Raw genomic sequence first — 26610 nt, 5'->3', positions numbered from 1 at the left:
GTTGATGTAGTTCCCTTGAATGGGTTTGGAATTCTTGGAGGAATTCCTTACAAAGGAGAAACAAGTTCTTTCTTTGATCTCTCAAAGAATCCCTTGTCCCTTTTAAAGGTCACAGAGAGAATAGTTGGAGACCCATCCTCACTTTTTTTCTATTGACATATCCCACTTGATTTTGAGCTTACATAACAAACAAGTGAATGTCACATAGTCATTAGAGTGAATCCCACCCTGCCTTTTTTGCAGGGTCTCTCAAATCAGACACTTTGGGTGGTTGCATGCAGAGAAGAGGATATTAGTGCCAGCTACTAAAACAAGTGAAAACAAGTGAAAGAACCTGAGTTCAATGTAAGCCATTCATGATGGTTTGTTTGGTAAAATCTAAACTATCATTTATTAAACCACTACACTTTTAATGTCAATTTTACCCTCTAATAACTTAAGTTTTAAAACTAATTACAAGAATAAAAATGTCCAAATATATTTTACAAATACTTTAACAGCATGCCACAATGATAAACATGCACCAAAAAATGATACACTTTGCGTACTCAAACTAAAACCATTACAACCAAAGTGTCTTTTGCTAAACTTAAAAATAAGCTTTGAGAATTAATTTAAGTGTTAAATTATAATTATAAATTAATTTTAGAGGTATTTTAATCAAAAGTGAAAAGAAATTTTAATGCACCATTACTTTCATCATTCAGCCTTCGGCATTAAGTGAAGGAAGAAGAGGTAAAAAAAAGACCCATATTTTCAATGAAAATTAATTTAAGCACTTAATAAGTTGATTATTCTGAACAAATGAAAATTACTGAAAATATTAAATTTCAATGATAAGTGTTGAAAAAAGTTTTTATCAAACAGCCAGAAGTCACCTTCTTAAAATAAGATTGGCATTAATGGCAACATGTATTGAATCATTAATTGTATATTTTCTTTCTTAAACTTTTAATCAGTGTCGGCCAATTGGATGGCCAACTAGATACCTAGATGACCAAATAATATTTTTTATTTTATGATATATCTAAACTTTTAGATAAGGTTTAATTTGAATCACTTGTATGCAACGTCTGCCACTCCTAAGCAATTTCCAAGCCTCAGCGTGCCATCCTAATACTATGCCCACCATGATGTTTATTAGCCATCAAACCTGTTAATAAGGTCGCAGGGACATGGAGCAACGAAAAATAAAGATATCAGTTGGATCCAAAACTTTTGTAGACCACAAGAACTTTTTTATGATAAGCATTCAATCACCATTGTTTCCTGTGGCATGGTCCACTTGAGATTTGAAACTGCCTCATTTTTGCACTACACTCTAAAATGAGATGGCAAAACAGATAGATGGCATGGATATATAATACATATATTAAGTTGGGCTCCATAGTCATGGCTTGATTGAACTTGTGTTACTATGACCTGATTGAATCAACTCCTTAAACATGATGGGATGGATGTAGATTGGGTGGTGTTGCAAATATGGCTGAAAGTTGGGTGGGTTCAACCCGACCAACTCGTGACTGACCCGACATTGGGTTGGGCTCGGGCAGGATGTATCAGGTCCGATCTCAAGCTTGGGTTGTACAAACACCAACTTGATAAAACTTGGGTTGGATTCGGATTGAGGTCTCGGGTTGCCCGACCCAATCCGAACCCGATCGATATATAAGTTACTTATAAATTATAATTGAGTGTGGATCGTTTGTGTTGAAGGCACACTAGTGATGTCGGGTCTCATTTGTCCACGTCATTTCCAATAACTCAAGCTAACAAGATATGTCAGATTTATCTCTCTTAAATAGATTGCATGCTATGCTACATGACTTTTAAAGGAGTAGTTGTCCTAGATTTTAGCTTTTTTTAAAAAAAAAGAAAAAAATGAAGTTCTTTATGATGAATAATCATATATATAATTAATAAAATTATAGATACAAAAAATAAGTCTTATATTGAAATATAATAAACTAATGTAATGACAAAAATATTAGCACGTATACACCTGACCAACCCGATCAACCCGACCGAGCTCGTTAGGGTTGGGCTTGGGTTGAGAATTCCTAACCTGAGGTTGGGTTGGGTTGGGTTAGGATTGAGGTATAGGAACCTTGGGTTAGGTTAGGGTTGAGCACCAACTCAACCCAACCCACCCGACTTTTAGCCCTAGTTGCGAATGCCAACCTAAACAATGGTGTATTGATGTGTTGGGCGTTGTATGGCCAATCTTTTATATCCATGCCATTCATCTATCTTATTAGTTCATTTTAAGTTATGAACCCAAAACGAAGCTATGGACACCCTCGCCTGAGCTGCACGTGCGGATTATCCTCACTTGATTGGTTTTCTTATCTTGCTTTGGTTTTGGTTTGATTAGAGTGTGTAGATGTTGACTTAGATGTAAAGATGCATTTAACTTGGAGTTGACACTAGTCAAATGAAGCATAGAATATATGGCTAGGTGAAACCGTAAAATTGTTAAAGAGTTGTGAAATCATAAGATCTCTCAACTCAAGTGACTCCTATATTTGGGTCGTGATCGTAAATTCTAAGGGTCATGGTTACGAAAAAAGGAAGGGATTAGGCACCATTTTCCGCTTGCATGATATGTGGTCTTTACTTTACATGATTTTATGATTTTTTTTTGAGGATTTGGACAAATTTCAATGTTAATTCATTTAGCAGTGTTTCATAGAATTTAAGATTCTGAGAAGATAAACGGAAAATAAATGGCATGTAGCCTTACTTCATAAAGTTTAAGACTGTGTAGGCAAACAAAATGAAAAAGAATATATATATATATAGTCATGCTCCCTTGCGCACCTACACACGTGAAAGGTGAGCATGTGTTGCTGATGTGTTTGTAATGTATGGATTGAAATGTAAGTTGATTTAAGATGTGAGAAGGAAAAGGGAGACCCAACACCCTTTTTTTTTTCTATAAAAGGGATGGTTAGATACTCTTGATATTTTTAACTAGACAGGGTGACGACATAAACGGGTCTTTTTTTACCTAATAGAGGATATGAGCGGACTATGACACGTGCAACTTTAAGTTGGTGATGGCACATTGACTTCAGCTCGCTTGGCTAATACCTCAGTCGGCCCAGAACAGTCGTGACAACCCTCTACTCTCTCAGCTCTCTTATCTCTGTTCCCATGGGCCCCCCTCTAGAATAACTAGGGGTTGTAGTCCTTAAATAGGCCAAATAACGTCTCTTGAGAGCCATTTTTTTTTTTCCATAAATTATCTTTATAGGTATAGGTTGTCAATAGGAGGATATCTTCCGTTGCCTTTTCTGATACCTTTCAAAATACCGGGCCTTGTTATTTGAATTACCTTTTCCTGGCACAACAGCTAACGTGGGTGGTGGACTCAGGTTATTTTTGGCTATTTCTTGTACCTTTTAAAAACTACCCTTTAAAGGCTTTCTGTTGGATTTGGTTTTTTTTCCTTACCTCTCAACTAATGTATGAGGGGTCATGAGGATCATAGGGGTTATGCTGCCCAACTTTAGTTGTTTGCTTGTTTCGATGTTAGCCTATCAGATCCGGTGGTTCTTTTTGAGAGATGCCAATGATCCTTTCAGTTAGGCTTTTATGGATTTTGGTACCATTGGAGTATGGAAAATGTGTTCTTGATTCTTGGATACCTTAAGTGAATGGTCGAGATCTGGCTAAATGGGTCATAGGCCTGTCAATCCATTCCGTTAGTCATTTTCGGGTTATGCCGAGGGTCTTTCTTGACCGGCCCACTCTAGCTTTTAAGGCCTAATGGTGATTTTATTGAGATAATGTGCGTTTTGAGTTCTTAAAAAAACCCCGACGATTTCGGATAAAATTAGGTTAGCGGGCCCTTCAATCAGTCAATTCGGTCGCCAGTTGTTTTCGAGGCCTGCCTGAGTTGTACCCTATCCAACTTATACAGTCATATAATGAGTACCAACGGATGTTTTTTTTTATATATTGAAGTCAATATGAAATTAAAGAATAATTTTAATCTCATTCTAGATGGAGTATCTGTAGAAGCCTATCATTTTTTTTTTTCTCTCATTAAAGAATAGTTTTAATCTCATTCTAGATGGAGTATCTGTAGAAGCAAATCCAAATCTCAAATGGGTGACACCACAAGAAATAGTGGAGACAATGACACCCATAGTTGAAACCTTCTTGACCAACTTAATGCTTATTTGCCATCTAACCTGTTAATAACGTCACATGGACCTGGATGAAAGGAAATTACAAATGTCAGCCTGATCCCAAACTTTTATCGCCTCCATAAAGTTTTGGATGGTGGGCGTTCAATCATCTCTGTTTTCAGTAGCATAGTCCACTTGAACTTTGAATCAACTTCATTTTTTGGGTTCATGGGGAAACCGATGAACCGGCCTAGATATAAAACACATACATCGGGTTGGGCTCTACAGTGCCCAACACATCACACACCACCTCGGTGATGTTGGCACCACCGGACAGGACAGTCTCTAATTGAGCGGATTGGGTGGTGACCCCAACACCAATGATATCCATAGTGACTGGACTCTATGGGCCCATTGTGATGTATGCGTTTTATCATGCTAACCATCCATTTTGCCAACTCATTTTAGGGCATGACCCCAAAATTGAAGCATATCCAAAGCTCAAGTGGACCACACACCACTTGAAATGGGGGATAGTGACATCCTCCGTTGAAACCTTCCCAAGGCCCCGTGTGATTTTTATTTGCCATCCAACTTGTTGATAAGGTCACAAAGACTTGGATGAAGGGAAAATACAAATATAAGCTTCATTCAAAACTTGTGTTGACCTAAAGAAGTTTTCAATACTAGGCGTTCAGTCCCCACTGTTTCTTTTTTCTTCTTCTTCTTCTTCTCCTCTTTTTTTTTTTTTTAGAGTATGGTCAACTTAAATTTTTGGACATGCCTTAATTTTGGGGTCATGCCCTAAAATGAACTGAAAAAACCTGATGAATTGTGCAGATAAAACACATACATCATTTATTTTTAGTCTATCACATGTGCCATCTCGAGGGGCTTCGTTGAATCATATGGTCCTTGGAAGGATCCGATCATGGTAGAGCCATCTCTCCACCGTATAAGTGAAGGGTGATTTATGGATCGGTTTCACACACTCACACCTCCGCCAACCTGGACTACAAGGGATGCTTGAACCTATGACCTCATGTTGAAACTCCAGAGAGCCTACCATTGAGGTACCGGTGTCAGTTCTACCCAAATAATGGGTGGGTTACCTTGGAAACAAAGCTTAGGAGAAGGTTCCATCATCACAGACTTTTATCAAAATATATTATTGGCCTCAAAGGGTCTTTTAGCAGCATGAATTTAATATGGATCAGAATCCAAATCACAATTATCATGTAATTCATATGAATTAAAATCCTCATATGATATTTGGCATTGTGTAGATGACATCCATTGCAATTAAAAATTTGAGTCTATCAGTGGAAGGAAATCATGTCGGCTGTGAATTCTCATACATGGCCTACTGTGATGTTTGCATAAAATCTACCCTAATTACCAATTGTGTCACTTCATTTTAGTTGTAAAGCTCAAAAATCAGTCTAAATCATGATTCAGGTGAGCCATACAAATAGAACACTTGGGAGAGGAACGCCCACCCTTGTTTTTTTCAGGGCTTACCATGATGATTATATAAAATCCACTCTAATTGTTAGATACCAAGTTAAAATTTAAGTTTTGAGAAGTTTTGAGACTACAAATCAGCCCCATTCATGATTCAGGTGGGGCACAAAAATTAGTAGGCCTACATATACAAAATACCTATAATGTGGAATAATAACTTAAGCAAAATGAAACTAAAACTTCTCATTTTCAGTTCAAAATATGTTTACGATACTATACGAAATAGAAATATATAAATAAACTACATTAACAAAAAGTCATCTATTTAGGAATCATGTTCTCCAACCATATATGTCTCTTGCTAGGGGACACAAAATGAAGAAATGTATGAATAAGATTCGGTCGATCCAAAAAGAATCTAAAAGCCTTATGCACCATGACTTCATCAATAGTTGTCATGTTCTTCAACTCTTGCGATAACGCTGTCATCATATTGGCCGGCATAGTTGCAGACTTGAAAGCAATGTATTTGTCTATTGACCTGCAAAGGTTATCAAATTTTTGTACAACAATCGATGCAAGAGTGACATTATTTTTCTTCAATGACCTTTCAATATTCATCATCCATGAGTGTTTGAGCATCTACCCAATTCCATTGTTGTTGTTGTGGTTCTTCTAGCATTTTATTTTCCTCAAGCCAACAAATCAATAGTACACTTGCCGCGGCTGCTGCAGTCATGACAATTAGGTCAAATCGGAATCTGAATCCGACATGTTTAAGGTGTGTTTGGATAGACTGCAAAATTGAATTCCAATAATTAGTCTAATAAAGCGGGAATATAAAATAGAAAATGTATGTTTGGATAGACCATCAAAGATGTGTTTAAATAAAGCTCATCTCTCAAGCCACACTTTGATTTTCAAAACAAAATATGAAATATTTGTTAAAGCATCAATGAAAACAAGTCTTTGAATTAAAAATTCAACAATTATTCAGCAAGTGGGGGTCAGATAGCTGGACAGTTAAAATTGATATTTAGAAAATAGCTGGAATTTTTCAGCAAGTTAGAAATTATCTTGGCACTTAGAAACATAAAAAGAAGATGCAGCTGGACAATTAGAAATTAATTTCCAGCAAATAGCTTGATAACTAAAGGAAGTTTAAACCTGAGAAGTATATCCAACTGGACAGCCATCTGATTGCTGGCATGAGAATAGACAACTAATAAAGGAAGCATATGCAACTGCTCATGAGATATGGGAAGAAGACCAGTAATCAAATGGTTGTGATTGATTGGAAGGAAATTCTTCATCTATTCAAGAGGGCCAACATATAATCCGGATAGCTTAAAATGGGCCACAATGTGAAATGCTATCCTATAGAATTTGAATTGAAATCATTAGTCTAATGAAGTGGAAAAGACTGAAACTGTGGTTTTCTCCCAAAAAAATAAAAAAAATAAAAAATAAAATAAAAAAATTTGTATTTGTAATTCCCTCCTTGATTTTGAGAAAATACAACTCAAATCACAATTTTCATGTTTCCTAAACCCAACCTAAATTGTAATTTCCTCAATCCTTATTCATATTGAGGGACTGGAATTCAAAATGTAATCATGTTACTTACAAATTGATATCCTGCTAAGTTTTAAATCCTGATTTTAAGCCATTTTTTGCCCTTTGCCTGCTTATGGAATAGCCTGATTATTTAAGGGTGTTCATGCATATTTGAATGGATTGGATGTCTTATAAAAAGGGTGAGCCCTATAGGCAATCTGGAAGGATTTCAAGGGTGTGGCACTCCTGAATTTTCAATTGGCCTTAACTTTGGTACCCAGGGAAACATGAGAGGGTGCACGTGATAAATAGATCGGATGTTATTTTCACATCACAGTGGGCCCCACAGGTTTTTTTTGGTACCACTAACAAAACAAGACTGGTAGATAGAACTGACTGAATCCAAATCTTAGGAACCATCTAATTGCTAGCCTGAGAACAGATAACTAATGGTTGCTAGCAATTAGATGGCTGTTAACAATCTAATTGTACTTATAAAACAGGAAAAACAACCAAATCTTAAACTTCTGAACCAATTCTACTTATCTGTAGAATGTAGAACTGTTTAAAGGAAATTGCCATGAATTTTATCCTAATCGACAATAACATGCCAATATATACTACTGTTGATAAAATCAGTAAACATTTTCAGAACATTAGATGCGGTGCAAAAGAACTTAGTGGCCCGGTTCCATAGCTTAGTATAGATAGGCTCTGTTTTTTTGTTCTTTTTTTTTTAAATTTTTTTTTTAAAGCATTCAATTTCATAACATTTCACAAAAAGCTCAAGACCCATGAAGACATTGCTGTAACAAAAATAACAGAAAAAATATATTCTTCATTTCTTGTTGTCAATGGTTAACAGATCATACATAGTTTAGAAAATAGTATTTATTTATTTCTAAGGATGAACTGGCATAGACTTGAAGAATAAAACAGAGAACCAACATAAACCATCCATTCCATTTTATTTTCACTGTTTAAGCAACAAAAAAAAAAAAGAAAAAAAAAAGAAATTGAAAAAAGAAAATTAGAATGAAAAAAAAAAAAAATCGGTGAAAGAGGGAAAATCACTTGTTCAAAAAGCTACATGGACATAAATAAAATGGATACAAGCCTATAATCATAAAACAAGTAAAAAGTAAATGAATATACAAGTCTATAATCATATAACAAGTAAAAAGTATATAAATATACACAGTGGTAGTCACAAAACCATGGCCCAGTTTGATTTTTGTGCTGTAGGATCAGGAGAAAGGGAAAACACAGAATATCAGCATGATCTAACACCTCCGTAGCCCACAAGATTTTTTAAAATAGTCCCCTTCAATCAAAGCTGTTTCGTATGGTGTGCGTACGGTGTGGTCCACTTGAGATTTGGATCAGCTTCATATTTCCGCTCATGCTAAAAAATGAGCTGGCAAAGCAAATAAGTGGCGTAGATACAACACCAACATCAAAGTGGGCCCCAGTCTTCCTCATCTCTTGCCCCTCCGGGCCTTTATAAGCCACCTGCATTCAGATTCCGCGGGGTCGGTCCAGTCGTCTGCGCTGGAAAAGCTTTGTGGCCCCACCACAGTGTATGTATTTTATCCAAAACATTCATTCATCTTTTTTCAGCTCATTTCAGGTAATTATTCTAAAAATGAGGCAGTTCCAATTCTCAGGTAGACCATACCACAGGAAACAACGGTGATTGAAAGCCCACCGTCGAAAACTCTTGTAGTCCACAGAAGTTTTGGATATAACTGTGTATTCCCTTTTTCCACGTCTGTGGCCTTATCCACGGGTTAATGACAAATAAACACTACAGCAGACCCCGGAAGGGTTTTTTTATTTTATTTATTTATTTATATATATGTATCATTAAATCACGATTGTTTCCTGTACTGTACTGTGGTCCACCTGAGATTTGTATATTTCTCATTGGGCTGATGCTAATGATCCGAAATGAATGGACGGCAGGAATAAAAATAACATACATGACGGCGGGCACGCAGGGTTTTACGTCACATAACTCTCAGCTGTAGTTGGGAAGGAGGGACGCGGGATACGTCCTACCCACGCCGGTCTCTAGCTTGGCAGTTCTGAGGCGGGCTTACCATGACGTATCTGTTTATCTATGCCGTCCAATCTTTTTCTTGTATTATTATACTGTGTACAAAAATGAAGTAGATATAACGCTAAGCGTATCACAGCACGTAATAAACTTGGAGTCATCTGTGGTGTGGTCGACTTTAGCGTTGTATCAGCCTCATTTTTGTGCTCATACATTAAAATGATCTGAGAGAAGCGATGGACGGCGTGGATAAACAGATACATCACGGTGGGCCCGCCCACAGAACTGCCCGTTCGTAGCTAGAGACGGGCGGGGGTAGTACGCAATCCGCGTCCGGAAGGGAGGGAGGGGGAGATACCTCTCTGCTGGAGCTGGAAGGGAGAGAGAGAGAGAGAGAGAGGGAGGGAGGGAGACGCTGCTATATAGAGCTCTTGGCCAGCTACCGGCTTCATTACTTTCGTCAGAGCATCAAGGCCACCGACCGGCTGGTGGTTCCTTAAATGTCTGCCTCAGTTTCTTCGGAAGAGCATCAAGAGCCTTCATTGCATCTCTGACCCGGTAGGTCATCCTTCAATGCGTGCAGCTTCGTTTCCCCAAACACCACCTGTAAGTAACTTACAGGTAAGTAAGTTGCATTTTACAACAGTCTCAGGCATCCAAACGACCCCTTGAGTTTTAGTGCTTTTATCTGCATTGGGATTTTTCTTTGTTTTGATCTCTAGGGCCTGTTTGGATGCCCGTAAGATAGGTAAGTGGAAAGTAACTTATAGGGAAGTCACCTACAAATGGTGCTTATGGGAGAAAAATCACTTGTAAGTAACTTACAACGTAAGTCACTTATAGGCAAATCTACCAAAAAAGGGGGATGGGGGTGGAAAGTCACTTCCCGTAAGTCACTTACAGGCTCAATGGTCCGATTTTTAAAAAGAGGAGAAGAAGGAGAAACGCACCAACCCACCAAATTTCTCTCCATCTCTGCAATCTCTTGCTGACCGCCTTCCATCTCTTCTCCTCCTAAAACCGGTAGGATTTCATCTACCCTTTTTTCTCCTTTGAAAACGGAAGTGGTTTGACGTTACTCTATAAGGCATGCTGGCATCCAAACAGTCACATACGTACCTGCGTATTTTTTCACACTTGTCTTGGGCCTCTAATCAAAACGGACCATGTGATGCGATCCCATGAAACCGCGTGGGACGTGGCTCGTGGTTGGTGATCCGTAGATCGCTTATTTGGTTGGTCTCACTGTGGCCTGTGGTTGGTGATCCTGTGATGTACTCGCAGTGTTGGTGAATCTCTGAGATTGCACAGTTAGAATGCAATTAATTTAACGATCTACATCAGTGTTTGTGAATCTCTTAGATCCTGAGCATCAAACTCCTCATTAGAGAATGAGAAAAACTTTGATGATAGAGTGGGATTGATGATGCGCTGGCCCTTCGAAATTACATCATATTGCACAGTTGGAATGCAAGTAATTTAATTATTAGATTTTCTATTAATGTTTTTAAGTTTATTCTCAATGCTTAAATTGAGTTATTACTTCATATTATAAATTTTTTGAATCGTGGGCCCACTTTTATAGCCCACTTGATGATTGGTTTAGCTTAATAATTTTCTCAAATATTCATCTTGATGGGCTTAACAAAATAACATATTTGATCCCATGTTTTTTTATATGATTATAACATTTTAGAATGATTCCCCAATCTAAGATATGCTCGATGTGAATATACAGCTTTCTACCTGTAAGTAACTTACAGGTAAGTAAGTTGCATTTTACAACAGTCTCAGGCATCCAAACGACCCCTTGAGTTTTAGTGCTTTTATCTGCATTGGGATTTTTCTTTGTTTTGATCTCTAGAGCTTCAGTTTTCTCTGCATTCGTCAAGGAAAAAAAATCGCTCGGTTTTGATACAGATCGACGATTGCTTAAGTTGGCTATCTTTCATTTTGGATTTTAAGAGCGTTTGGTGCAAACCCAATTCGATTCTTGAATTTTAATTTGTTTTTCTCATCTGGGTTTTGGTTTTTAGTGTTTATAGGGTTTTATTTCTTCTATTATTTCACGAGAAAATCTCTGTTTTCTGTTACAATTCGATCAATTTCAATCTATCAAAGGGAATTTGAAGAGCGAACTGTTTTCGATCCTTGGGCCGTTCTATTGTTTTCTCACTGGATTTTGGGTTTTTCTGGTTTTGTTTCTTTCTGGGTCCGTTTTCTCGGAGAAAATGTCCGTTTTTTGTTCGAAATCATTATATATATATATATATATATATATATATATATATATATATATATATATATATATAACCTAGGAGATTTTGCACAAACCCATTTCGATTCTCGGGCGGTAATCCATCATCAATCACTGGAATGTAGTAATACTTATGACAAAGCAGCTAGCTGATACGTACAAGTACTGATTTGGATAAAGGTCAATGATAGAGGAGTTGGGATCCTCTTTTGTAAGGAGTCGAGAAAAAACTTAGGCCTTTTATGCCCGGTTTGATGGACGCTGGAGTAATATATCACTATGAGGCTCTTAAAATGTTTGTGAATTAAAATAATTTTCTGACTTTCAACCAAAATTCTATTACGTGGATTTCGTTCCTCAAATGCAGAGTTTGTATATTGCAATCTATATAAAATTAGTAGACCAAATTGCTGTGAGAAAGTTAGAAGCCGGTCAATTGCTTTGGGTGGAAATGAGGATTCATGTTGCTTGTTTCATGATTTAGAATATTATCTGCTAAACCCTCATGGCCTTAGAATCAAATTCTTTCTTAAGAATCGGTAATGCTTTTCCATTCTTTTCGAACTTAGAGGTGGTGGTCAATGGATACATATTGACATGTATGCTGTGAGAAAAATGATTGTGTTTTGTTGTTGTTCCTGAATTTTCTTTAATTTTGCATTTGACCGGTTTTTTTTTTTTTTTTTTTTAAGTTGTCCTCTGATACGCAGTTCTTGGAAGCTTTCTTTTGGCTTTGTTTGAATGAATTCATTGCTGACCGTTATGCTTTGAATCACTTTGTTTCATCATATTACATTTATTAGTTCGTCAAGGTATTTTCGTGGTAGCTTTTTGTTACAGCACGGTGGGCCCCTTCAAAATCAAGAATGTCGTCCCATGCAATTCCCTTTTCTTAAACAATCTCTTCGTGTATTAGAAATCCACTATGACTATTAGATTCTTAATAAAAAAAAAAATCAAGCTGACTTGAATGTAGGTGGGCCATACTAAAGAAAACAATTCGGAGAGAGACATCCACCCTTGATTTTTACATTTTATGAAATCCAGGTCGACAATACCTAGGGAAACAATTTGAAGGACGATGGCCTTGACACTGTTTCCAATCATGTGGTCTACCCAAACACAAGAAACTTTTTACCTGGTAAAGATTTTACCGCTACCTGAACATGTCCAGATAAAACAATTTACCTGTGGAAATGTTTACCTGTAACATAAGGGGGATTTTTACCTGCATCTGAATGACCCCTTAATGTGTCCATTGAAATTCATGCTTTGATATTTTGATCGATGAAAAGTAAAAGAATCAAGCTTTGTTATTTGCAGAACATTTATACAGCTTTGTTGTCCTTTTATGTATTAAAATGGATGCATCTTTTCATATTTCGTACTTGAATTATAGAGAAAGTATATGATCCTCAACCTGAGGATATGCACGGTTTGCACGACTAGAGTCATAGTTTGGAGATCCAGACTGTCGATTTGATGAACCTGTTTGATGTACGATGCCCCATTAATCTATTGATGGGGGCAATCTTAACCCTTTGAGTTGGTCACTAGAACCTATGTATATAAGAAAAGAAACACATCAATGGTCCACATTCACTGAATAACTGCCAAAGATTGGATGGCCCGGACCTTCCAACTTGGGAGCTTTCTGAAGCATGGTCCATCCACAATGGGGCACTTTAGATCAAGGTCTGACCTGTACAAACTAAAAATGCAAGATTGCTTACTTCCTCTGGGTAAATAATGTACCTTTTCATATCATCATATGACACATTGGATTTCTAATGCGGTCCCGGCAGGTCCCCAGGCGCACAAGTTTTGATCGACAACAACCCACGGTATGTTATTGGATGTGGATGTGCGGAAGTCGGTTTTAGAGTTCTACTCTAAAAGATGGTTCGGATGGGTGGGCACACAGGATCCGATGGTCTACATGATCTTGGGACCTTTGCAAAGCTGAAGATGTAACGTGAACATCCAGTGATCTGCCTAACTATTACACAGAGAGGTTTGATCCTTCATCTGATTCCACAGTTAAGATGCTCCTGGATTACGATAATAGCTTGAATCATATAAAGTTACTCGGTCTCATTTAATCTCACCCTATCCCAATCTTAAATTTAGAATTGAATTTATACCTAACCGCAGATAAAAACAGGGAAACTAGTGTGGGCCCCATGGGCCAATGTCTAATGTACTCTTCGACTACTACTCCCATCCTTGGTGCAAGACTGGCTCTGTGACCCTGCCCCCTCTGGCGACCAAAGTTCATAACTGGCAAGAAGTAGAACAGCAGTCTCATGGACGGTATCATAGATCCCCAAAATGGGTTCTTCTGAAGCTGGTTATCCATGCAAGAATGATTGCTACACATGCAAATGAGAGGTGGGAGTCTGAAATATTGACTGCTGCTTCTTGAAAGGAAATGGATTGACAATGGTCCCAAGTAAGCTTTCAGATGTGTTATTTTCCAGCGAGGAAGACCTCAGATCATTCAAGATTGGTCACAATGATAGTTCAAAACTTGACTTGTGACCTTTCCACTTTGGTAGATATAGTGGAAATTGACACCTGCTGCTGCTTCACCATCACTTTTTTAATGTCTTTGATTTTTCAGGGAGATGCATTGTAATCTTTTAATGTTAATATTAGTTGAAGAAAAAAAAAAAATCAAGAGATGAGTAGCTACAAAAGGTGTGTATGAAAATCATTAGGTTCCCGTCAGACAGGAAATGTGCTTTGCTAAGACAACACGTGTATAAGGCAGCTCTTGTACATGCCTCACAAGTGCCACCATGGGAAATAGGTATGAGATCCAATCCATCCATTATGTAGCCCAAGAATCAGGTCAGTCTTTGGTTTTATTAGAACAACTTCACAACTGAGAAAAACTAGGACAAAGTTTTCTAATTCTCCACTTGTATCTAGTATCATAGCCCATCTACTGAGTGGACCAGCTTTATTTTTGGCAAGAACATCCACACTCTCAAACCCACTTGATGGATGTGGGTCTGATAGATGGCCTGGATACTGCACCCCATCTTCTGTGCCAACCATGTGATTGAATGGTGAAAGGCAAACTCTCTCTTCTTTGAGTTGTAATCTTGTGGTGATGTCCCAATTTTCACAGCATTCCTATTGTTACAGGTCCAACTTCAATTTACATAGTGACAATTTCGGACTAGTTTATTCACGAATCTAATCTAACTTTGGACATTTCACTCCAACACAAATTAATTATCACTATCCTAGTCAGCTATTTGCAAACATGTAATTGATGCGTACAAGGCATTCCAAAAGAAACATTTCCCAACCAGGTACCAAGATCATGGCCTGACTAGGTCGACTGAATTCTGAGTTAGCTCATGAAACATTGAACATTGGTATTTCCACATTTCTTCTTTTGGGATCTTAAAATATAAGGGTATTCAAGGACATGCTAAAGTTGAAAAAATCCTCCATTTCCATATACTATTAGCCAAATGAGTGCACATCTGTGTTACACTTGCATGAATCCCTTTTTGAGCAAGTAAGGTGGTTGCGAGCACCAAGTCAGAAAGTACCATAAGACATGACGGCTTTCGCCTCAGCCACAACAGATGGAGATGGAGGTGGAATGAAGCGTTAGATGCGGGAATCCAAGAAGATTCATTAAACTGGCATGTCAACTATTGTTTTGCAAACGCATGTCTATGAGAAATATATATAGATGAATAGGAATGGATTAAAACAATCTATACAGGCAAATAAAAACAAAAGGCAGAGAGAGAGAGAGGGAAAGACTGTTATGTTCTATAGTCATTTGACATGTCCAACATGCACATCTGACAGACTTCTTGCAAACACTGATTTTATTATAGAATGCACACTTCTTGCAAGCACTGATTATTACATGAGTCAGAACCAGATAATCATTTGATGATGAGGTGACCGTAACAGCTCCTGTATTTTGCTCAATTGCATTCCATCTTCTCCAGCAGCTTGAAACCATAAGCTTCTAAAATATCTAATGCTGCCAAACGATACAATCCAGCTCAACAACGACACAAAGAAAATAAGAAATGTTTTCTGGCATTAAAGAGATTCCAATAATGGAACCAAGCAAGCTACACTTACCCGGGACATAAACTTCAGGTTCTAGAGGCAGGACTACACCTCTTGTCTGGATCTTGTTTACAAGTAATAGCTGCAAAAAATCAAGAAAGTAATGCGGACAGTTTCGAGTTTGATCAGGTCATGATTTGAAAAAAAGGGTGTTAAAATGAGTTAAAAGTACCAAAGCTCCTATGGCTGCTGGAATGCCGACTGTGAGACCCATGGCAGTGGTTGTTTTCCTGTCTTTCGTTCTTCCAAACTCCAAGAGAGTGGCAAGGTGATTCTCCGTTGGCCGCCCATCTGGGAATTCTACTTCCACTTCGTGATGCAAAAGCACCATGTCCTGTGCCATGAAGTGCGATCAATCACTAGAAGCTCAGGACACCATAAAAAGGATGGAATATTCTTTCAAAGTGAGTAGAGAAAAGGGGGATATTCGGAAATACAATGTGTCACCCTCCATTCACCTAAAACTACAAACAGAAATACATACACATGCACACACAGACAGACATACATGCATATACAGAAAAAGATCGCCATCAAACATTGTGCACCAAAAGCCAGTGTACATGTCTCCCACCAATTGCAGATGGAGGGAGGGAGGTGTGCACCCACTCTTCAGGAATACTGCGCCAAAGTCAGGCCAGGGGCATTGAGCCCTAGCTCAATGGCAGTGCTTTCTGTCAGAACCTTGAGTGTCTCAGGTTCATATATGTTGACGTACTCATATGTATAATATACATGCATGCATACATAACTCATTTGTATAATATAAATGCATGCATACGTATACTTAATATGCATGAATGCATAAAAATCCTCATCCATTGCCCAAGAAAGAGATTGTTTCAAAGTACTTTCATGAGGAGATGAAATTCAAAAGTGCAGTGTAGAAGTTAAATTGATTTACCTGTTCAAAACTGGAGTAGGCTAGTCTCTCTTCCATGCGTAAACAGGCAACGTCAAATGCACTCTGGCAGGCTGCAGGGATTTCTTCGTGCTCATGGAGTCCCAAAAACCTATTCCATTAAAGAAGAATGGTTTATTGACTAAAATTTCAGATGGCTGGCATTGTTCTAGTTCTAAAAGCTTTAACTCAATTTACTGAAGGGAGGAGGAAAGAAAAGTATGTAACCCATGTCAAAACTGATGGAATCAATGTTTTGAAAAATCAAATCACATAGGTAGAACCACAAATTTGTTTTAGTATTTTTGAAAGATTAATAAAATACAAAGACTACATCTTTCTTTCTTTGATTGGTAAGCTGGGCTTGACCCCGAGACCTCAATGTTGAAATGCAGTTTGTCTACCATTGAGCTAAAAAAGAAAGGAGAAATCAATAATATTCACAATTCCATAATTAACTTTAGCCAATTTATGACAAGCTATGGCAGTGTGATTAGTAATGAGCCAAATAGAGCATCTCTTGACTGATTATAAGAAAGAAGTTAGTCTCAGTATGTTACTGACAACCCCACTACATCACCCTTCATTTCTTATTAGATATCAAGCTATCAATAATCACGAAACCATATGCTAGTCCATTAGTGATGCAATTGTATGATTCAGATATGGTATTTACGAAGAGAAGCTGTGCAATCATCATCCTTGGCTGAACATATGCATAGCAACCATTGGTCCTTGGTTTGTATGGGGTCACTGTTGATCTGATGGGCCCGGCAGTGGATGGACTGTCCCAAAATCAACAGATGAGACAATCCTGACCTTACAGTTGGTGACCTGAATTAGACAGGAAAGGAAATAAAGCAACAGTATACAGTCTACAGTCTAAAAAATAGACAAAGATTGCATTTTGGGGGGCATGTCCTATCCATATTGCCCATCTGATCAACAGTCTGGATCACAAAAAAACATGAGCCCCACTCTTGCCATCAGGATGCTTTGGATATCTTCAGGGCAAGGATCATATATTTCCTCTCATGCGATTAGTTTGAGTAGAATAACTTGCCATGGGGTTTGACTTGAAAGGTATGAATCAATATGCCGTGATTTCAATGTAAAACAGCAATGGTAAGTTGAATTTTAATTATACAAGTGGTAGCAGTCACCTGATAGCTTTGGCTGTCTTCACTGCAGAAGTTATTTCTTTGCAGTGCCCGAGCATAACCAACCTTCTAGCGATTTCCTTCTCATCTGTCAAAGATACTTGCGCATTCCCACCATCCGCTGCCTCCTTACTTGTTTTAATTTTTAAAAGTTCATCTAGGAAGCTTCCGAATGTTGTACTCTTGCCTTCTTTCAGCATAGGATGAACTTCATCATCAAAAAGGCTGATCTTCACAAGACTTCCCATTATTTCACTGAATCCTGCATGGGATACCAGTTGGTTAATGAATCAAACAAGAAAAAGCAGCATCCCCAACCAAGTTCAAGCTCTAATGCCATGCCTTCATAACGGAGTGTTCCCCGAAAGATGGTTGATGCTTCACCGGAAATTCCATACAGGTCCCCGTAAACCAAAGAATTACGGTTTGGGAGACACTCCAAGGCAAAAGCTGGAAGATAAGGTATCCGCAGTCTCACTGCCGAATCATAAAGTTCATTTCCTGTAAATTTGAATTGTCAGCTGAGTTTACTCTGGAATGCTTAGAAAATGAAAACACATCTTTTTAACATCTTCCTCGTAAAAACCAATCTTTCTAATGCAGAAAACCAAAAAAACAACAAGTTTGTCCAGAATTATCATGTGTTCATATAAGAATCATAATAATAAGAGTTGAAGATGGTTCTCTTGCAAAAATCTGAAGATCCAAAGTTCAAGAAAACAGAAAGGATAGCATTTTGTTTTATGCATTCTCTCTATGGAGAAGATGGCCACTAAATTCCTCTTTTTCGGAATTAATCTCAATATTCAAGAAGTCACTGATCAACGGGAAATTCGGTTTGGCCAGGCTCTGGTACCAAGTACAACCTCCCATTTATATAAAATTGGACAAGTGGGTCATCTGATCATGCCTGTTTATAAAATTGATGAGCTTTTCATTGACTTTACCTAGTCAAACTGTGTGACCAAAAGAGCAATTTCCAAGTTAAGACTGACTTTTTGAAAACTGATCAATACATCTATTCCATCAGGGAGATAAAATTCTAGCAGTAAACTGTATGTCCTTGAGTGGATCACTATCCTCCAGAGAATAAACAACTCACCATCAACATTTATAGTTTCCCCTTGAAACTTATAAATGGCTGAAGTACGCCCTACTCTGATAGCTCCGGCTGGGTTCCAACTGAAATGCGAAGTCATTGTAGCAATCACTTGGGGATATTTGGAGTAATATCATAAATAACTGACATTAAACTTCCACAAAGCTAAACAATGACTCATCTAAGACTATATCATATGAATCAATTGAAAGGAATCCAAAATCTAATAGCCTGTTTACAAAGCAAATATGTCTGATACAAACAAGTGAGCGCCACCCATTTTGACAAATGATGTTTATACTTAACCATTTGGCACAAACTAAAATGCATGAAACTTTTCAAACTTCAAATGACCAACTCAAGCATCGGAGCTCGTACATGCCTATGTTCGGCTGGAAATGCTAAACAGATAAAACCATCCATTCGGGTTTCATTTTTGGCAGCTGCCCAAAATGATAGGTCAGTTCAGGACAGAGTAATCCCACTGATGGATTCAACCAAACTTTGATTTTGGGGGTACTTCCTAGTGCTACTATAAGCTTGTTCTTTGTTATAATAACCGTCCTAGCAACTTTTTTCCTGATGCAATATGGGAAATTCTACCACAAAATTACCAAAGTAAGCTTTGGTGTTTCAATTCATACCTGAACTTATAGGCTAGTGGGTTGTTTGCAGCAGCTGGCGATGGAAGTCCGCCGCAGTAAGAAGTGAAGGACTTTATTTTCCCATTCTCGGCATGCGCCTGGTTGATCATCTTCATTGCCATCATATGATCTGAAGCATGCAAACTAGCAGTTAGCCTTGATCAAAAGCATGGTTAGAAATTATTTGCATGTAATCCCTTCCTCACCACAAATATACTATATCTATTCATGACAACAATTTAAGCTATTCACTTTCACAACTTAATACTGAAGTTACCTGATTTCCCTTTCATGATGACTAGAATATACAAGAGAGCTCTAGCACATATGACATAAGTCCGCGAGTTTGGCGGGAATACATGCAAGCATGAATACTGTGCAATTCATTTGAAATTTTATATACTACACACAAGAACTTGACTCTAGTATGGAAAACATGAGCTCTTCATGAGTCTTCATGGTTTATTGCACTACAATTACAACATGAAAAGATAATAAATAAAGCAATTCTGTAAAGGTTACCCAAAGGCCTTGAAATCTGAAAATTCTCAAAACATAATTGATTAACAAAGTTATGGTAGTATTGTCTACTTTTACCAAAAGTTTTTTTTTTTTTTTTTTTTTTTTTTAAGAGCTTAAATCAATTTTATTTTATATTATTTTTTTAAGTTGCTTTATCATACCATGGATTCCAAAAACTCACTTGATGCGGAATAACTAACCACTTGCTTTAAAAGCTCGAACTGATAGAGTGTGGCGAATCAATCCCTTTATCTCATATCCCATGCCCCAAATCCCATGGGTTAGGTCCTCATCCGAACCCTCTCGTGGGCCCCACATCACATGACTCCCACCTTGCACGAGCCACCCACCCCGAGTGTGCCCCCTGTATCCCACAGGCCACCCCATTCAAGCCCGGTGTGAAAATGACCCTGCATTAATCACCCTCGATGAGGAGTCTTGAACACGAGACCTCCCGCTCTGATATCACTTTGATGTAGGACAACTAACCACTTGCTCTAAAAGCTTGAACTGATAGAATGTGATGTAGGACAACTAACCACTTGCTCTAAAAGCTCGAACTGATAGAGTGTGGTGCATTTATCCCTTTATCTCATAGCCCAGGCCCCACATCCCATGGGTTAGGTCCTCGACCGAACCCCCTCATGGGCCACACATCACATAGGTTCCGCCTCACACAGGCCGCCCACCCCGAGTGTGCTCCTGCATCCCACATGCCACCCCACTCGAGCCTGATGTGAAAATGCATGTTTAAATATAAGCATGTTTTCAATAAGGTTGACTGACAGTAACTTCCAAGTTTAAATAGCAACTGTATCTTGCAAGTATTTAACCCCCCTTATCTACCTCTGTAATCACAAAAAAAAAAAGTTGGGTGGTATGCACAATTGGTCTTGAGCCATAAAACCTGATTTCTGATAATAGAATAAAATCCACAAAAGTTGGAGAATAAATTACCTATTCCAGGATCCAGGCCCATTTCACAAAGGATCGCAACACCAGCACTCTTGGCTTTTTCATCTAACTTTGACATGGTATCACTAACATAGCTGGCAGTGACAAGATGCTTTTTAAGCTGCAGCAGGAAAACAGTCGTAAGATCATCATTGGCAATCATTGACTCACATATTCGTATTAAGTCAAAGACGTCCATATCCATGTTCATAAAGGCTCCACAGAAAAGGACAGATTGTTTTCCACAGCCATATATTCAAAGAAATGTAGCTTTATTTCTTAAAGGATTTTATGATCCAAGACTTGATGGTATGTAACAACGTCGTTTGGTTCATTATGTTGTTCAAATGGAGCCCACGGTTTGATGATTTGGCTGTTGATCTATGGCCCCTGGAGTTGATGGATCATGCCCAAAAAGAACTCCTTGATGGAAGAACCTAACGATACAAACAATCGTCCATACATGACTGAAAAATACAGAGAATTTGATGGTTATTTCTCCCAATCTAGATATTTTTGGTCCATGGCCAGGCCCATCAGCTCTCTGGATCACTGAACTCTGGACCCCCACACTTCTACAATCGGAAAACCCAGTCTTCAGGTCAAGGGTCTTAATTTTTTGTCTGGATCACTGAAATGTTAAATAGATACCAGAATTACAAGGTGAATTTGCTGCCCAGTTGGTACTATTCATTAAAGATTCTAAACAACCAACAAATATACAGCTTGAAATCCAATCCCAGTATATCTGGATTCTAGTGTCACGGAAGGGGATCACTTATCTATCCCCTACTCGAGTAATTTGAGTATTTGACACGGGTAATCCATTTTTCCCCTGAAGGATCTGAGCATCATAAAGTTCAGTTGCTGGCTTTTTTCAGTTGAATGGGGACCATCGCTGTATTCATTTGTTAACCATACATTTGCTGGCTGAAGATCTAAGAGTTGGGATTGTCCCATCAAGGAGATGCTTGGGTCAAATTCACAATGGGGCCATCAGATCAGCAGTTTGGATCCATGGGCCTTAGTCATACAGACCCAAGGATATTACACACATCCTCTAGTCAAGGATCACACACTTTCTATTCTGGAGGAATGGGCAGGAATAACAATACTGGAATAGAAATGTGATGCAATGACTACCTCAATACATGCATTCGCTATGTGAGTATGACAACTGGGTGGCAACAGACTGATTACAACTTCCACCTGCATAGAGGTGTGGTGTTAGGTGAACAAAACACATTTCATGGTATAGCCACCATAATAAATATAATGCAATATTACACATCTTAAACTGATCAACATGGATGAAACATTTTACACAGTCATTGTCGAGTAGAATTCATGAAATATAAGTAATAAATGAACAATAAATTCAGAATGGAAGAAATTTGATATTTAATCAAGAGGCTAATGAGGAAAAAAAAAACCAACTGCAAAAGCTTTTAAAAATCAAAGGTATTTATACTTATCTCCTTCAAACCTGTAAAATTCAATCAGATGTACTGACATATTCTGAATGATCCTCGCAGTATAATAATTCAAAGCGCTATGTGAACAGTTGTAGGAAGATATAATTAATTCAAAAGTACGATGGGAAAACTCTACCTCTGCAATATACTTACAAAGGCTTCCATAATCCATTGCATCAAGCTGAACTGCCACTGCATTTGGAATACCTTCAATAGTCTGCATTAGAAGCACTACACTCAGAATCTTTAAGCTTTAAAATGCAAAACAAATTGCAGTTCTTGATCAGTGTAAAAGACATCGAGATGTGTGCCACGGGTTTAAAGACAAATCCCTGAGACAAGTTCTTTTCTAGGCATTCTGGATATGGTTTGAAAGAGATGCAAACAGATGTATTTAGCACTCTCTTGCTTGGGGCCATGTTAATCATTTTCCCTTTTTTACGCATGTCATCGCTCCAATTTTCTCAAGTGTTTTGTGCCATAGACATGTCAACATGGGTATGCAAGTCATTCCAGTTTTATACATAATATAAGAAGAGCATGTGCCATATATAATATAACTAGACAATAGTGATTGACACCTTAATTAGCTAAAGACATACTATTCTTAGAAGGCATAGGAATGCTGAAACCAACTGTCATTCTCTTCCTTTATAACAAGGACAATACACTTCTTTGAAATCTTCTGTGTTGACACGAGTATGTGCATAAATCTCCAACACTCCTGGACATTGCTCATATAACAGAAATTATGGGTATTGATTATTATCTCTTATTTTTAAGATAATTTTTTCTTGTATAAATAATTCATATTTAGGTTTATTATCATTATTTATTTTATTTTTGGTATTCTTATATAACAAGCTATTAAACTTTAATACATCATTATTTTTAATATTTGCATTGACTTGTCAGTAGGTCTTAATTTTAAAACCCACCATGCCCAACAACCTGTATGGGCCCAAAAGGTCCTGGGTGGAGGTAGTAAGAAAAGACTTGATGACTTATGGTCTAACTGAAGTTATTGCCCTTGATAGAGTGGAATCACAGAAAAGGATTCGTGTAACCAACCCCAATTAGTTGGGAAAAGACTTAGATGGCTGTGGTGGTAGTTTCTGCTATCCTGTATCCATCTACAACTCCGACATATGCAAGTTGCAAAATTTTGTTCCGTGTGAAGAAAAAAAAAAATGGAAGGGATTAAATGGAGAAAATGCCTATAGAAAATCAGACATAAAAGTGGAAGGTATCTGGAAGAATTCACTTAAGAAAGTTGTTTTGAGAGGAGATTAAGAATATTGATAGGGCAGTTTCATAAGAGTACCTCTTCTGCATCCTTAAGGTAGAGAGATGCCACAATAACTTTAACCTCTTTGGGTTCCTCAACATTACCCATGCATTTTTTGAACCAACGACGAGATGAAATTTTTCCAATTGATGCTAAAAATTCAGCAGCTGGTTGGCAGACACGACCTGCACCAAGAATTAAAACTGCTGGTTTCTTCTTCGAATCATCTCCATTCTTCGTTACGCATTCACTAACCTGACCAACCTTTAGAGAAAAAATATTTGTTTCCATACTGAATTTCTGGCTTTTATCACTTGGGTAAGCAATAGAGGTTATTGAATCCATGATTTGATTTAGAACCGCAATGTCATCAGCACCAACCTGTAAGAAGGCAGCCATAATGCCTTTCAGAACTAGGATTACCAGAATAGCAGAACTTATGATAATCTCTCTAGAATTCACACAAATAAAATATACCACAAAGAAATGATATATGACAGTCGCCAAATGTGCACTCACAAATAGGTATCTTTAATCATGCCACTAAACGATCCAACAAAGGAAAGATATATGACAGTCACCACACAAGCACTTGTATACTAGAGAAGGAAACTGATATTTACACTCCCAAGTTTTCAATGCATGCATATCTTTCTTTCAATTTTTGGTTTTATAATGGTACCAAAAAGAACTATTCCACCACCAATAGTGAAAATAGGGGGGGGGGGGCATGCATCAAAAAGTGGTGTAAATAATGGTTCCTGTTAGATAGTTTGGCATCTGAAAATCACAAAAGACATGACCAAAAACATAGTAAAGAAATTTCCAGTTCAAAATATGCTGGAAAACATTATAAATCCAGTGAGAAGTTGCAAGAGAATTCTTATATTGCTGCACTAAAACACATCTTCATGTAATTGCATTTCGAAGTACGAAGGTGTGGAAGCTTCTAGTTAGCATCATGAGAATCGAGTTAACTGATAATAAGGGTGAATACAGAGACTCATGGGATGCATTCACTGAATATGGAGCTGACAATTGGAGATGGCATATTATCACATTGTAAGTAACCACATGGATAAGCAGATGCTTGGTCTGCTCATTGCACTGGTATTGGCACAAGGTGGGGGAGAGAGAGAGAGAGAGAGAGAGAGAGCCGGGGGTGGGGGGGGTGTGGTGGTTGACAAATCCTCAATCGAAGGTCTAACAACCCCCTCCCTAGGAAGAGAAACTGCCTCAGAATTAGCTTCTTCAAAAACATGAGGTAAGCTAAACTGGGTTGAATTGCATGGGTTCCAAATTTCAAAATCAATCTGCTAACCTCTAGGGATACTCAGCCATAGGCTTTCTTCATCTTTGACGTTGGCCAAATCCCACTCAATGATAAAAAGGTAGTGAACTGAAGGTGCTCTTCTTTCATCCCAACTCAAAGGGATCTGATCTTGGTCTCCTTAGAATCAGGGTCTCAGGACAGACAGAGAGACAGAGACTCGGCACTCCTCTCAAAACAATCCCAAAGAATCCCCCCAGATCCTGCAGTCTCTGGGTTCCCCAAGAACTACCATTGAGGTGCCTTAGCTTCAGAGAACATATTGGAGGCGTCTTTGAACTTCCCAAACGAGAGTCATGGCTTCCTACATCATCTATCACAAGATCCCAAAGGCCCCAAGGACGACTCCTTCCAAAGCAGATCTGCTCGACAAAAATTGCAAAGGATTTTCGCTTTGGGATGCTTAAAACCATAATTCTACACACCCTAAAAATGTCAGCAACCATGTTAGACATCCCAAACAACACTAAACAAATTTAAGAAAGTTTCCCAAATGAACCGGGCATATGACAGATGAATTGGTTATCAACTGTTTCTCCTACCATAATGCAACAATCCATGAAAATTTTCTGCATGCTCTCAAGATGATTGATGGTTAAAATTTTATCTAGCCAGGCACCCAACAAGAAGCAATCATTCTAGGAGGGCCCACATCTTATTGTATTTATTTGTTAGATTTGAAGTACAAATGATTTTTTTATTTTTTAAATGTATTTTTACCATCAAAGCAAGAGTAGAAGGCATGCTGTAAGGAATATACGGTAAAGACTATAAAATTAAAAAGTTCCATTAGATCAAGCTTGCAGATCTTTGTCCTAGATTTCAAGAAATGAGATGTCTTTCCTATTCCCTATATTAGTATCCCTGTTTGGGCATCATAGCTTGATAATGGACAATAATGTGTCTTGGTTGGGTCCATCTGCCAACACAATCAAGTTCCACTTGAAGGTGAAACATGGTCAAGGACTGTTAATAGAACATTGATTCTTCATATATTTAACCAGCTTCCTCGCGGAAGCATCATGAGTTGAGTAAATGCACTTTTAATGCAGGGGCATTTTCACACCGAGCTCAAGTGGGGTAGCCCGTGGGATGCCGGGACACACTCGGGGTGGGTGACCCATGTGATTTGGGGCCCACGGGGGAGATCTCGTGTTTGATACTTCTCATCGGGGGTGATTAATGCACATTTCACACCAGGCTCGAGTAGGGTAGCCCGTGGGATGTGGGGACACACTTAGGGTAGATAGCCCATGTGATTTGGGGCCCACGAAGCAGGTTCGACCGAGGTCCTAACCCATGCGATGTGGGGCCTGGGCTATGAGATAAAGGGATTAATTCGCCATGCTCTAACAATTCAAGCTTTTAGAGCAAGTGCTTAATTGTCCTACATCAAATTGGTATCAGAGCGGGAGGTCTCGTGTTCGAGACTCCTCACCGAGGGTGATTAATGTAGGGGCATTTTCACATCGGGCTCGAGTGGGGTAGCCCGTGGGATGTGGGGACACACTTGGGGTGGGTGACCCATGTGATTTGGGGCCCACGGGGGAGATCTCGTATTCGAGACTCCTCACCAAGGGTGATTAATGGGCTAGAGTAGGGTAGCCCGTGGGATGCAGGGACACACTCGGGGTGGGCGGCCCTTGTGATTTGG

The 26610-nt window shown here is 38.4% G+C and overlaps 1 protein-coding gene and 2 long non-coding RNA genes across 3 annotated transcripts in view; 1 reads left to right on the top strand and 2 right to left on the bottom strand.

The window, feature by feature from the left end:
• Nucleotides 1–6114: 6114 nt before the first annotated feature.
• LOC131251815 (uncharacterized) lies at nt 6115–9607 on the bottom strand. Its single transcript, XR_009174035.1, has 2 exons — nt 9575–9607; nt 6115–6396 (listed from the first exon to the last, which is right to left on the bottom strand). It is a non-coding gene; the product is annotated as an uncharacterized LOC131251815 (long non-coding RNA).
• LOC131251816 (uncharacterized) lies at nt 6265–14203 on the top strand. Its single transcript, XR_009174036.1, has 4 exons — nt 6265–6383; nt 9561–9837; nt 12521–13487; nt 13628–14203. It is a non-coding gene; the product is annotated as an uncharacterized LOC131251816 (long non-coding RNA).
• Nucleotides 14204–15168: 965 nt separating this feature from the next.
• LOC131251814 (alpha-aminoadipic semialdehyde synthase) overlaps nt 15169–26610 on the bottom strand; it is a 29062-nt gene continuing 17620 nt past the window's right edge. The window contains exons 14-25 of the mRNA XM_058252777.1: nt 23663–24007; nt 22475–22555; nt 22007–22072; nt 20867–20984; nt 19388–19517; nt 18747–18826; nt 17987–18145; nt 17648–17906; nt 16488–16596; nt 15756–15917; nt 15596–15665; nt 15169–15491 (exon numbers count right to left, since the gene is read on the bottom strand). Of these exons, the coding sequence (XP_058108760.1) occupies nt 15433–15491; nt 15596–15665; nt 15756–15917; nt 16488–16596; nt 17648–17906; nt 17987–18145; nt 18747–18826; nt 19388–19517; nt 20867–20984; nt 22007–22072; nt 22475–22555; nt 23663–24007 (1638 nt within the window). The 3' untranslated portion in view covers nt 15169–15432. The remainder of the gene's footprint in view (nt 15492–15595; nt 15666–15755; nt 15918–16487; nt 16597–17647; nt 17907–17986; nt 18146–18746; nt 18827–19387; nt 19518–20866; nt 20985–22006; nt 22073–22474; nt 22556–23662; nt 24008–26610) is intronic.

Source organism: Magnolia sinica, chromosome 7, assembly GCF_029962835.1.
Source record: "Magnolia sinica isolate HGM2019 chromosome 7, MsV1, whole genome shotgun sequence".
NCBI lineage: Eukaryota > Viridiplantae > Streptophyta > Magnoliopsida > Magnoliales > Magnoliaceae > Magnolia > Magnolia sinica.
Note: the sequence above shows the minus strand (reverse complement) of the source record. Positions and strands in the feature narration are given on the sequence as shown.